Below are 14,010 nucleotides of genomic sequence, written 5' to 3'. Positions count from 1 at the left end.
AAAGAAAAAAGGAAAAGGTCCTTCATGTTATAAAACGTTAGTTTTTGTGCTCTGTGCTTTGCGTTGCTTCATCTGGTGATCGGGTATAGGCGTGAATTCATAAGGTTCAGATGCGTTTTTGTGGCTTTCTTTGTTTTTGCCCAATATTACGTCACCAGTGTTACCCCTTCCTTCACAGGGGCTTCCTAACTAACTGTTTTCAGAGGATTGTCAGTCACCAAACCATTGCACTGGTGATGGTTAGCGTGGTCTCTGAGTCGGTGCTTTAGTGAACATCAGCATTAGCACGATCGTTCTGTTGAGCGGCGTTCTGAGGATACGATCCTGCAAGGGGGGCCTCGCAGGGCTGGGGGCGCCCCTGCTGCCGCCGTCTGCATGGGTGATGTATCAGCAGCGGCCTGGCCAGAGGCCCTTAAGTAGAGGTCTGTCCTGGCCCTTCTAGAACTTTGCGGAGATGGGACCAAGGAGACTGTTGGTGTAAGCGAGGGAGACTGAACCAGGGAGGCCAGCCTGGGGCTTGGGGTGCCCAGGATGGACTCTGGGGCAGGTGAAGTGAGGTCATTGAACAGCCTTTGCCTGTTTTGGAGATTTGTCCAGGGTCAGCCCTGGGGTGCCCTCCACAGAGACATGTGGGAGCATTCTCCCACCTCCCCCAGTGAAGATGAGAATTATACTGTAGGCAGCAGCGTTTCCTCCTTTGCAAAAGACTTTCCAGGATGGTAGCGAAGAGCCACTGTCTGAAAGTTCTGCTCTAAAGGCTGCTGTTGTTGTAGGAAGTGATCCCTCTTGGGCCAGCTCCCTGGAGCAGACCCCCGGGGCTCCTTGGCCCCCTGATATCAAAGCACACTCTCAGGAGATGCCTGGGTGGGAATGAGCTGAACGGGACCCCGCGAGGCGGGGACACAGTGCTCGCTCCATCCCTGACGCTCCAGGTCATGCCAGGCAGATCCCTTCCCATCTCGGTCCCTTGGCCTCCTCTCCCAGGAAACCTGAACTAGAAGCCACGCTGTCCCTGAGCTCCTGGGAGCTTGGAGGTGCCCCGTAGAACGCGGCTTGGCATCTTTTCCAGCATCTGACTGGTTTTGCCCACTTCCCTTGTTCCAGTGCATCCCCTCCCAGGTCCTACTTGGGGTGACGCTTCCATCCCGTGTGGGTACCACGGCCGCCTCCAGACTCGGGCCGCCAGCCGTTCCTCCTGAAGCCCCTGCTTCACGCTCCCTGAGGTGTCTCAAGGACCCCGGCATTTCTGCCTCCTCGGGTCACCCCCCGACCTGGGCTCCCACCGCCCCTTAGCCCTGACTCCTCGGGGGACGTGGTCTGCTTACTTGTCTGGACAAAGAGGGTCCTTCCGGGGAGGGGGCCAGGCCTGCTCACTCTGTGTCCCGCAAGGCCTGGTGGGAGAGAGGCCCAGTGAGGATGTGAATGAACTATAGTGCTCGTGTCCAGAACTTGACTATATTTTCCTGCAGTTCTTTCTCTCAAATGCTGATGAGAATGAAATGAGAACTTGATGGCCTGCTTCCCGTATTTTGCCTCGTGCAGATGGTGACAAGTGTCCCGTGGCAACTGACGATTCGTGTGATCTGTTTGATCCCACCCCAGCAACGCCCCCAAGATCAGGTACAGAGCTAAAGTCTGGGTGACTGTGGCACCTTTGGGTTTCTCGGTGGGACTTGTTCAGTTGAGGGCAAGGGGGTCCCTGGTTCCAACTCAGAAGAGTATTCGGCAGGATTTAGGGTTTCGTGTTCTCAGCATTTCTAGCTGGCGATCTCATCCTCCAAGCTGGTTCCTGTGTTCCTAGGTGTTACCAGCCTTAGTGACATCATTGGCTGGGGTCCCTGTTGCCCTGGATTAGAGCGACCACCTTAGTGTGGCTTTCGAGGGCCTGCAGCACCCAGCCCCGGCGGGCCTGCCCAGCCACACCCCTTTGCCCACCCGGTGGCACACAGATGGGTCACCATCCTGCAGGCGGGCCTGCGCTTTCCTCTCACGGGGACTGTGCCTCCTGGCTCCTGCCTTTGCCAGACCAATCTTGCCCGCTTCTCTGCTAGTGAAAATCCTGCCGCTTCAAGACTCCTCCTGAATGCAAATGGCTCTGGGAAACGTCTCTCCGGATGGCCCCTGTCAGAATCACCCCCTGTGCTTCTGTTGATGCAAAGGTGGAAAGCGGCAGGCTTTTTCCTCTGAAGCATCATTCTTGCTACCCTCGCACCCAGCGCAGTCGTTGCTTCTTCCAGGAAGCTGTCTCTGGTCCCCCTTCCTGCACATAGGCCTGACTGTCCTGTCCTCTGAGATCCGGCTCTCTGATGTCGGGCTCCTACCCCTTCCGCGTGGCGTCTGTTCTCCGATCAGACTCAGACCCCTGAGGCGCAGGCCTGGCCTCGGTTCCTCTGTGTAGACCAGGCTCTTCTGCATTGCAGGGCTCTGATGAGTGCTGGCTGGGTTGAAATGAGGTGACTAATCCCAGAGCTTACTCATTAGGTGGCGCACACACTGGCATCCTGGATCCCAGCCTCTGTCTGTCCTCTCTGGGTGGTGTCAGCTGGCATTTGGACCTGAGGGCTCTCGCCTCCTGGCTGGCTTCATGTCCTTGCACACAGCTCATCGAAGGCAGGTGCTGCTCCTGGGAGATCTCACGTCTCCCCTCTCGTTGTGCAGCTTCAGAGATGCCTCCGCTCTCCGGAAATGATGTGGACACCCTCTCCTGCGACAGCGGCAGCTCCGTTGTCAGTGCCTCCTACGTGTCCTCCCTGGTCCCCAGCCACCACCTCTGGGCCAGCAAGAGCGGCCGTCACATGCTGGGCCTGGCCGAGGACTACGATGCCCTGTGTGACCAGATTGGCCAGGGCCAGATGCTCCTTGCCGAGATGGACCTTCAGATCCGAGAGGCTCCTGGCCCCATCAGTCAGGAGCTGGTAACCAAGGTAACTTCAGGATGGTGCCGGAGGGAGAGGGATGCACGGGGAACAGGAGGCGGAGGCAGGAGGCAGAGGCAGGAGGCAAGGGGGCCGTGGGGCCTCTTCCCCTGGGAGGAGGGGCAGGAAAGGAGGCCCTGAGGCTCGGAGGGCAGGTCCGCTCTGCAGGTTGTGCGTTGTTCTGGGGGGCCGCCTGCTGAGGGGTGTCCCTGTGCTGCTGCGCTGCCCTGCCCCACGCCGGCCTCTGTCTGTCCAGGCTCGCATCCGTCCCTCTGTCCTTCAGGCCTGTCACGTGTCCGTCTGTTCTTCCCCCCGGTCACCGGTCCGCCCCGCTCCCAGCCTCCACGCTCAGCATGGCTGAGGTCCTGATCCTCACGTGGCGTGGAAGGATCGCACAGTCCCTTGGGACGCTCTTGCTGACACGAGCTGCCCCGCGCCCCCTCTGACGGGTGGCGGCTGCCCTCCCAGCACGTGGCCGGTTAGCAGCCTTCACGATGGGTGGTGTTGTGCCCACTGTACAGACGCCGAGCGGAAGGAACTCGGCGCCTCCAGGGCTGGAACCCCGCTGCATGTCCTCCAGAGCGCCCTGGTGTCCTGCCCCGCAGCCGTGTGACACCTCCCGCTCCCCGTGCTGTGCAGACTTTCTCACGCCGGGGTCTGCTCCTGCCCGCCCGCCATCTCTGCCCGCTCCCCAGTGCTGCCCCAGCCGGGCGTGGCTGCTTTTCTTCTGCTCCCCGTGCTGTGCATACTTTCTCACGCCGGGGTCTGCTCCTGCCCGCCCACCGTCTCTCCTCGCTCCCCAGTTGCTGGCCCAGCCTGGTGCGGCTGCTTTTCCTCCAGCCCTGGCTCCCTGTGCCCTCTGGCTGGGAAGACCACCTACCCCTTCTTCCTGCGGCGTCCTGCCAGAATCCTCATTTTAAAGTCAAGGACCCCTGTGTGCTTGACATAAAGTTTCTCATTGACTTTCTCCAAGACTTGGGGTCAAATTTCCTTCCTCCTCTGGACTGGACTCAACCTTCGAGCTTCTGTGGGTCACATTTTCTGATCCTTCTTTTTGGGTTCTCATTGAGGACACTTAAGCCCCCTACTTCATAATAGCTGTTTTGCCTTTTTGTTTTGTTTTACAATATTGTGAAAGCCAGCTTTGCTTTTTTCATCCCATCAATAAGAGTAGGGAGAGCGTGTGTTTGTTCACTCTCATATACCCACTGTGTCACCCGGGGCCTGGCAGGGAGTAGGTGCCTGGTAAATACTCGTTGAATGAAATCGTAAATATAAGTAAGAGTATTGTTCTTTTCTGATTATGATCTTTATTTTACAGAAACTAGAAACTATAGAGAAACATAAAAGCATCTATAAAAATACCACATAGTGCTCAACGCTTAGAATTTTCATATGTGTGTACTTGTGTCTCATTCATAAAGTCTGTAAAACTGACTCATTACATATGAGTTTTGTATTTGACTTTCAGTTAACATTATATTAACATTTCAATCTTGTTCAGTATTTTCCTAAAAGCTTGACTTTTCGTGGCTGAAAAGTAAGCCAGCGTGGATACAGAGCCGTCTATTTACTCTCTCACCTGTTTGCTGGACATTTAAGCTGTCACGAGCATCCTTGTAACTGGATCTCTGGTGATACCTTAGAACCGTCCGTTAGGGACGGATTTCTAGAAGTAAACTCACGTGCTCCCAGGCCGCGTGGCCTCGTAGCTTTTGTTGGAAGCCACTGCTGAGTTGCTTTCCACAAGTGTGTGTGTCAGTGTCTCCGTTTACGAGTGAGGGTGCCTCTGCGCCTGTGTCTTCAGTGAGTATTTTTATTTATAAATGTTTTTTTGCCAATTTGATAGCTTAACAGGGTGTGTCATATTGTTTCGTCTTTATCTACTTGTGAAAATGATACTCTTCATTTCTTTCTTTAAAAAAATCTATTTTGTACTTTGTCTTCTGGGGTTCACATTCTTCGCTTTCTTGTGCCCTTGAGAAACTCCCCAGTTTGACTTGCTCCTGCCTGCCCGAGGGGTGATGGAGACTTGACGGGGCAAGTCCCGCTGGCGGCAGGCAGAGCCGAGGAGCCGGGGATGCAGGGGACAGAAACGACCATGCTGCATTGCTGGCTGTTGAGAGGCTCCAGGGCTGCGGAGCAGGGCGGGGGCCGGCCATGGACCCTCTTGTGGCCGAAATAAATATAGTGCCCTCAGGTGGCCACTGATCATGCTTGTTGATGGGCCTAATATCACCAACGAAGTTCCCTCATAATCTGTAATTCACCAGCTTTAACCGTACATTGATGTCGTCCACGCCAGGCTCTGGCTCAGAATGTGGAATGCAGGCCCCGTGGTCTGGCGATTCATGCTGCCTGTGAGAGCCAGCTTGTCCGTGATCTTTCTCCAGACTGCACCCAACAGCCTTCACGTTCCCCGATGCAGGGTCCACACGCGGAGCCCCCGAGCAGCTTTGTCACCGGCGTGAGCTCTGCCAGGCGGACGCTGGACGAGGCCGCGGGGTTGCTGGTGCGTTTCTGGAAGGTCTCGCTGCCCACCGACGGCCAGTGCACGCTCCACTGCGAACAGGTGGGTGGCGGCACGCGGACGCAGAGGCTCCAGGGACCGCCGGGCCTGGGCCTCGCCGCCGCCGTGTCCAGCCCAGGGCCGGGCCCGCGGCAGTTGTGCCTCCACCGGGGGAACGTGGAGGGTGGCAGGGAAGCCTCCGTGCGTGTTTAACGACGCGTCAGACACTGCGCTGGCTGCTGCAGGCCTGTTCTTCCTCGGTCCCTGGTGCCCTGCAAACTCGGCTACAGCCGGGACCTGACCCCGGCCCCACGCAGAGCATGTCTGTTTTGGGAGGAACCCTGTCCACATTCCACACACGAGGAAACTGTGGCTCGGGCAGTGAGGCACGCACTCAAGGATGCAGAGCCGGGTTGGAAGCAGCAGTGTTGAATCCCAAGGACAGGCTTGTATTTGATAAGCTTTTAAGTCCCAGGTTGTCCTCATGGACTAGCTCGTTCCGTTCTGTTCAAGATCTCTTTCATTTCTGATGCCTTTTCTCTGGACTGTCTTGATTCCTTTTGATAGCTTTCAGCATCATATTTTAGTGGGCTTTGTAAATCTATTTTAACTACTTAGAAACTAGTTGTGCCTTTTTTTTTATTTTAAGCCAATGAAAATCATTTATTACAAAGCCACTGAAATTTCCCTTAAAAGCTAGACTTGGCAGTAACTTGCATGTGACTGAATTAAGAACAGTTGCTCCCACCCCATCCTCATTTGCATCTGCCCTGGCACAGCTCAGGAGTCAGGCAGAGCAGATGCCGTCCCTGGGTTTGTGTGTGTGAGTTCAGTTCGGTTCAGTCGCTCAGTCGTGTCCCACTCTTTGCGACCCCATGAACCGCAGCATGCCAGGACTGCCTGTCCATCACCAACGCCCAGAGTTTACCCAAACCCATGTCCATCGAGTCGGTGATGCCATCCAACCATCTCATCCTCTGTCGTCCCCTTCTTGTCAGTCTTTCCCAGCATCAGGGTCTTTTCAAATGAGTCAGTTCTTCACATCAGACGGCCAAAGTATTGAAGCTTCAGCTTCATCAGTCCTTCCAATGAACACCCAGGACTGATCTCCTTCAGAATGGACTGGTTGGATCTCCTCGCAGTCCAAGGGACTCTCAAGAGTCTTCTTTTAACATCACAGTTCAAAAGCATCCATTCTTCGGCATTCAGCTTTCTTTACGGTCCAACTCTCACATCCATACATGACCACTGGAAAAACCATAGCCCTAACTAGACGGACCTTTGTTGGCAAAGTAATGTCTCTGCTTTTTAATATGCTGTCTAGGTTGGTCATAACTTTCCTTCCAAGGAGGAAGCGTCTTTTAATTTCATGGCTGCAGTCACCACCTGCAGTGATTTTTGAGCCCAAGAAAATAAAATCAGCCACTGTTTCCCCATCTATTTCCCATGAAGTGATGGGACCGGATGCCATGATCTTTGTTTTCTGAATGTTGAGCTTTAAGCCAACTTTTTCACTCTCCTCTTTCACTTTCATCAAGAGGCTCTTTAGTTCTCTTCACTTTCTGCCATAAGGGTGGTGTCATCTGCATATCTGAGGTTGTTGATATTTCTCCCGGCAATCTTAATTCCAGCTTGTGCTTCCTCCAGTCCAGCGTTTCTCATGATGTACTCTGCATATAAGTTAAATAAACAGGGTGACAGTATACAGCCTTGACGTGCTCCTTTTCCTATTTGGAACCAGTCTGTTGTTCCATGTCCAGTTCTAACTGTTGCTTCCTGACCTGCATACAGATTTCTCAAGAGGCAGGTCAGGTGGTCTGGTATTCCTATCTCTTTCAGAATTTTCCAGTCTATTGTGATCCACACAGTCAAAGGCTTTGGCATAGTCAATAAAGCAGAAATAGATATTTTTCTGGAACTCTCTTGCTTTTTCGATGATCCAGCGGATGTTGGCAATTTGATCTCTGGTTCCTCTTCCGTTTCTAAAACCAGCTTGAACATCTGGAAGTTTATGGTTCATGTATTGCGGAAGCCTGGCTTGGAGAATTTTGAGCATTACTTTGCTAGTGTGGGAGATGAGTGCAATTGTGCAGTAGTTTGAGCATTCTTTGGCATTGCCTTTCTTTGGGATTGGAATGAAAACTGACCTTTTCCAGTCCTGTGGCCACTGCTGAGTTTTCCAAATTTGCTGGCATATTGAGTGCAGCACTTTCACAGCATCATCTTTCAGGATTTGAAATAGCTCAACTGGAATTCTATCACCTCCACTAGCTTTGTTCATAGTGATGCTTTCTAAGGCCCACTTGACTTCACATTCCTGGATGTCTGGCTCTAGGTGCGTGATCACACCATTGTGATTATCTTGGGTCGTGAAGATCTTTTTTGTATAGTTCTTCTGTGTATTCTTGCCACCTGTTCTTCATATCTTCTACTTCTGTTAGGTCCCTACCATTTCTGTCCTTTATCGAGCCCATCTTTGCATGAAGTGTTCCCTTGGTATCTCTGATCATCTTGAAGAGATCTCTAGTCTTTCTCATTCTATTGTTTTCCTCTATTTCTTTGCACTGATCACTGAGGAAGGCTTTCTTATCTCTCCTTGCTGTTCTTTGTAATTCCGCATTCAAATAGGTATATCTTTCCTTTTCTCCTTTGCTTTTCGCTTCTCTTCTTTTCACAGCTATTTTTAAGGCCTCCTCAGACAGCCATTTTGCTTTTTTGCATGTCTTTTTCTTGGGGATGATCCTGCTCCCTGCCTCCTGTACAATGTCACGAACCTCCATCCATGGTTCATCAGGTACTCTGTCTGTCAGATCTGGGCCCTTAAATCTATTTGTCACTTCCACTGTATAAGAAATTTGATTTAGATCATACCTGAATTATCTAGTGGTTTTCCCCACTTTCTTCAATTTAAGTCTGAATTTGGCAATAAGGAGCTCATGATCTGAGTCGCAGTCAGGTCCTGGTCTTGTTTTTGCTGACTGTATAGAGCTTCTCCATCTTTGGCTGCAAAGAATCCATGTGATTTCAGTGTGTGTGAGTACCATGTCATATTAGGTCCAGGCAAGTACCGACTCCGGTAATCAAAGAAGCCTCCCTGGAAGAAGCGGCCTGTCAGTTAAGGGAGAGTTCAAGCTGTCACCTTGGTAGTCTGAGAGATACTCCCTCCTTTATGTAACCTGTAAATTTTTGGCCCAAGTCCAGCAGGAAGGCAGAAGGGAAACGTGCATTCCACATCATCACCTATCTAGTTACCTTCTAACAGCCCTCAGAGCTCGCAGCCGTGCCAGGGAAGTAGCAGTGAAGCAGCTCTTGGCTCGGAAGGTTCTGCTGGGCCTGTCCTTGGGCGTCCCTCCTGGGATCCTGGGCAGGAACCTGGGTGCGCCGGGCTCGGGGAAGCGCATGTCCCGTCATCACGTGAGGAAGTCTGTGTGTGGAGTGGAGGTGCCTGTTGGAGGGGACCCCCACCGAGCTCCGGCTCCACACTGGCCTCGCCTTTCCTCATAACCCTCCGAGCTTGTTTCCATCTCAGGCCCAGAAAACAGAAGTGCTCCCTCCCTCCAGCTGGCTTTTTCTCACCTTAAGGCAATGGCACCCCACTCCAGTACTCTTGCCTGGAAAATCCCATGGACGGAGGAGCCTGGTGGGCTGTAGTCCATGGGGTCACTAAGAGTTGGACACGACTGAGCGACTTCACTTTCACTTTTCACTTTCCCGCATTGGAGAAGGAAATGGCAACCCACTCCATGTTCTTGCCTGGAGAATCCCAGGGACGGGGGAGCCTGGTGGGCTGCCGTCTACGGGGTCGCACAGAGTCGGACACGACTGAACCGGCTTAGCAGCAGCAGGTCTCAGCTTAAATGTTACTTCAAGGTCAGAGAGGCTTCCGATCAGTTCGTCACAGCACCCTCTTCAGTTTCATGCTAACCTTTATCGTGCGTCACACTTACACACTTGTTTAATGTCTGTGTCTCTGTTATCCATGAGGGGCCATGTCTATTTTGTTCATGTTTTTGAATGAATGAATAATTTCCTCTCATCCTTCTAAACCAGTGCTTGCTCATGTGATTTTTAAAGCACGTGTCTAAGCTAAATATTTCACCCTTGATACAGCGTTTTTGTCCTCAGTAGAGTAACGTCTGTTAAATAGATGGATGCACTTCTTGTTTCTCTTCCGAGTGTGTGTGTATCCGCGTGTATAAACACAGATTGTCGGCACGTTGATCTCCCCCACTATAGTGCAAATTAGTCTAGGGACTGGTCAGTGCTTGTGAAGGTTTGCACCTTATTTCCGAGGTTTCTCAGATAACTGATTATGCTTACTTTAGCATCACAGAATTTTAGAGCCAGAAAGAGGCCCTCGGAGACACTCCGAGATGGCTGCTGGCGCACACAGACCCCTGCGTGGTGCTGAGCCGCCTCCAGCCGCTTTTCCGTCCCTGCCTGGGTTTCATGCGGCGCCTCTTTCTTGGTGTGAAATCCGTGTGAAGCAGGTTCCAGGTTCCCATCAGCTGCTCCAGTGGTTTTTTTTTTTACTACCTGGTGTTTTCTCTGAGTGTCATTAAATTGCCTTTCGCGTCTCCGACAGTCCCTAAGACTGCTCTGGAAAGTGTATATCACATGTATAAGTTTATCTAAGAAAGTTGTGAGGAGAGATACAAATATGTACACATATTTGTTTATAAAAATATTTATAGGGTGGGAGGAATTGAGAGAGTAGCATTGAAACATTTACATCACCATATGTAAACAGATAGCTAGTGAGAAGTTGCTTTGTGACAGGAGCTCAGCCTGGTGCTCTGTGACAGCCTGGTGGGGTGGGGTGGCGGGGGGGTGCAGAGAAGGAGGGGACATATGTATACTTACGGCTGAGTCACATTTTTGTATGGCAGAAGCCAACATAATATTATAAGGCAATTATTTCCCAATTGAAAATAATTTTTTTTAAAACGTAAAAAATAAAAGACTGTTCACTCTGATCAACTGAATTGTCCAGGGGAATAGCCACCCAGACCGTCTAGTTCCAGACTTAATTTATGCTTTCAGTCCCGGCAGGAAAATCACTCTCATTCTTGAAGTTTGATAAGAGATGCTGAAAAATAAAGCATAATTTGTATGGACTGAAAAAATGTTTTTAAGAGAAAGGACAAACAGGAATAGAAGAGTTTACATATGGGGGTGGGAAGGAAGAGGATGGAGGAACAAGGATAGAAGGTAGATTTCTCTGAATTGATCTTGTTTCATAAATTTGACTTTGAAACTCTATAAAATGCTTTATGTAATTATAAATAAAAATTAAAATGGGGGGGAAAGCAATTTTAAAATATTCAAGATAAAACAAACCAGCTTTCCTGTACATAATTGAAGGCATAACCACTCAAAGAGGAAACATTTCACAAATTCCCTGCTGGTCCAGTGGTTCGCACTTGGAACTTCCACTTCAAGGGGCACAAATTCGATCCCTGGTCAGGGAACTAGGATCCTAGAGGCCACATGGCCAAACAGCGGTAACATTTCAATGACAAACACAGTGATTTGATTGTATTTTCTTAGTGGAAATACTGAAAGAGCAGGAACGAACTGTCAAAAAATTTAAACTGTTTTTAGTAAATATATTGTTAATATTTGTATTAATGTTTTGAAATTACTGTATTTTATCATAGGATAAAACAAATAACTTTTGTTGAAATTTTTACTATCAGGGAAGAGAAATGCATATATGTGAACTCCTGATGTATTTTCTATTTTAAAAATTTAGTAGTTTTCTTTACTTTTAAAAGACTCTGAAAATGTCCAAGCCAGTACCAGGGAGCACCCCTGGCGCCAAACTGGTTTCTAAGTACCTTTTATTTTCCTAAAGGCAGTTAGAACTCCTTGGTGCAATGGCTTGATTCCAGGTCTGGGGCAGGATTTGTACACCATGAGCTTAGACCCTCTTTTCATCCTAAGAAAAAAGGGAGAGGAGAGAGAGTGAAAGTTGCAGATGTTGCAGCGGTTCTCAGATCACGTGCCTCCAACACTATCTGGACCCTGGTCAGAAAGGCAGATTTTCAGGCCTCGCCCAAGACCCACGGAATCACGAAGTCTGGGGGTGGCCCCAGTGATCTGTGTTTACGAGGCTTCTTGGTAACTCTGAGACCCACTGGATTAAAAGAAACTGGAGACATAACAGTCAGATACAAAACATGAAGTTTATTTGGATGCTGAATCAAGTCAGTTGTTTTAAAACAATAATACAAATTGTGATGCAATCAGGAACGTATCTACCAACATCTGTTTGGTGATACTAAGCAGTCATGCTCATTGTTTTAGATGTGATAATGACATTGTGGTTTTTTTAAAAAGAATCTTTTTCTTCTAGAGCTGTATACTGAAATATTTTGGGGTGAAACATGATTGGGTTCTAGGATTGAGTTTTTAAAAATAATTTTAGACTGAGGACGGGCAGGGGTATAGATGAAACGAGTCTGGCCGTTAGTTGATAGCTGTAGCTGCTGCAGCTGGATGGGTATCTAGTGGTTCATTCTCCTGTTCTTTCTACTTCTGTAAATGTTTTGAGATTTTTCATTTTAAAAAAGAATAACAACCAACTGGGAAAAAAAAACAAAACAGTTAGAGAAGTCAGGCAGCACACTCGTTAAGTCTCAGCTCTGATCTCAGCACTGTGGCCCCGAGAAGAGTGGCTCTGTTGCCGTCCTGCTGGGGGTCAGGGACTCTGCTGTACAGTAGCATCTCGTCTTATCCCTTCCAGGAGCCTCCAGAGGGTTAAGGATTATTAGTCCTGTTTTTCAGAAGGAAGGACTGAAGGGAATCCCTGGTGGTCAGTGGTAAAGAATCCGCATGCAATGCAGGACATGCAGGTTCAATCCCTGGGTTGGGAAGATCCCCTGGAGGAGATGGCAGCCCACTCTAGTGTTCTTGCCTGGAAAATCCTCTGGACAGAGGAACCTGGTGGGCCACAGTCCATGAGGTTGCAAGAGTCAGTCACGACTGAGCGACTAAATCACCATGAGAGCTGAAACTCACTTGCTCCATCATCTTAGCATCTGGAAGCAATGGAGCTCTGGAGCCCTGCTGTCTTCACCCTGGCGTCTTCGTCCTGTGAAAATGAAGATTTTTAGTTCAGAGAGACAGCAGACACTTGTATATAATGCCTTGTCTTCAGTGCTGGGTAGATTTCAGGGTGTTCAGGGTGTGTTGAGAGTGCAGGTGAACCCACCGCTTGGCATATGGCCTCACAGCACCTACTTTGAGCCAGTCGCTGGGGAGTCAGAGGGAGGAATTGAGTTCTGCCCTCAGGGAGCTTATAGTGTAGGTGGGGAAGCGAACAAGTAATGACCTGTTACAATCCACCGTGAAGTGGGAAATGTTAGGGAAAGCCCTGGACACGATGGGCACCCAGAGGAGCAGTAAGCAGCTGAGGCTGTGGTGGGGAAGCTTCTCAAGAGGGCTTCCTGGAGAAGATGCTGTCTGAGCTGACTTGAGAAGGAGAGGTAAGGTTGGGCAGGCAAGTAACCGTCCTCCCTGTCTTCAGGGAGCCTCTCCTCTGAGTCTCTGTCCTCTGCCGTGTGACAGGAGGGTCACGCATCATCCCTGTTTACAGATGTGGACCCAGGGCTCCGAGTGAAGAGTGACCTTATCCCCGAATGTGTGGCCTGTGAAGCCGCGGCCAGAGCAGAAGTCTCCGGGCTCTCAGCTTGAGGAGGAATCAAAGAAAACCTCGTGTTTTAATTAGGATCTGTTTTGGAAGCACTGTCGAAGTCCTTGTAGCTGACACGATTGGTTAATCTTAAAAGTAGGTTAAAGCAGGGAATCAAAAAATGATACATACCTTAAACATCTCAGTTTAACTTAAAAACAGTGCAATGTACATTCATTTGCCATTCTTTTGATGTCGGGCCAGGGCCTCTTCTTTGAATATGGGTCTGCTGATTGAAGTTCCCCGTCTCCTTTCTTTCATAAACTACATCCATAATGTATGTCTGTCACTTCCAATTTCTGTTTCTTGAAGATGAAGAAAAAACTTAGGTACTTGGAAGCAATTTGAATGTAGAATTCTTCTAGACTGTGTTCCTCCCACATCTTTTAGAGTTGACTCACCCACAGCTAATTTGGCAGCAATGTGGGTTTTTTTAGTGACTTGCCTTTATCAGGTCTTCTCTGAAACATATGCAGGTTTTCTTTCAACCGGTTCTGTCTTTTCATACACATATTTCATAAGTTTACTTAAAAATTAAATCACATAACTGATTATAAGAGCCTAAAAAAGTTTGGGGACAAACTAAAGCGGTTCTCCGTAAGTCGGCAGCAGAGGTGTTTCAGTGGCGCACAGGGTGGCCGGTGCCAGGCAGCTTACAGTCCTGGTGTTTCATGAGGAAGCGAGTGCGCGTCACCCCACGCACCAGTTCCGTGGAGGCTAGGCAGGAGGGCTGCTGCGTGCGTCGTGCTAAGCCTCTTAAGTCGTGTCCGACTCTCTGCGACCCCTTGGACTGTAGCCCGCCAGGCCCCTCTGTCCGTGGGATTCTCCAGGCAAGAATACTGGAGTGGCTTGCTTTGCCTGCCTCCAGAGGATCTTCCCGACCCAGGGCT

The 14,010-nt window shown here is 49.9% G+C and overlaps 1 protein-coding gene across 10 annotated transcripts in view; it reads left to right on the top strand.

Annotated features, from left to right (window-relative positions):
* CDK5RAP2 (CDK5 regulatory subunit associated protein 2) overlaps positions 1 to 14,010 on the top strand; it is a 184,244-nt gene that overhangs the window by 165,320 nt on the left and 4,914 nt on the right. For 7 of the 10 annotated variants that reach the window (XM_059889004.1, XM_059889002.1, XM_059889006.1 and 4 more), the window contains 3 exons: positions 1,543 to 1,620; positions 2,659 to 2,924; positions 5,344 to 5,487. In XM_059889004.1, coding sequence (XP_059744987.1) covers positions 1,543 to 1,620; positions 2,659 to 2,924; positions 5,344 to 5,487 — 488 coding nt within the window. The other 3 variants (XM_059889003.1, XM_005210590.5, XM_059889005.1) reach the window with 2 other exon arrangements.

This window comes from Bos taurus, chromosome 8 (genome assembly GCF_002263795.3).
Source record: "Bos taurus isolate L1 Dominette 01449 registration number 42190680 breed Hereford chromosome 8, ARS-UCD2.0, whole genome shotgun sequence".
In the NCBI taxonomy this organism is placed as follows: Eukaryota; Metazoa; Chordata; class Mammalia; order Artiodactyla; family Bovidae; genus Bos; species Bos taurus.
Note: the sequence above shows the minus strand (reverse complement) of the source record. Positions and strands in the feature narration are given on the sequence as shown.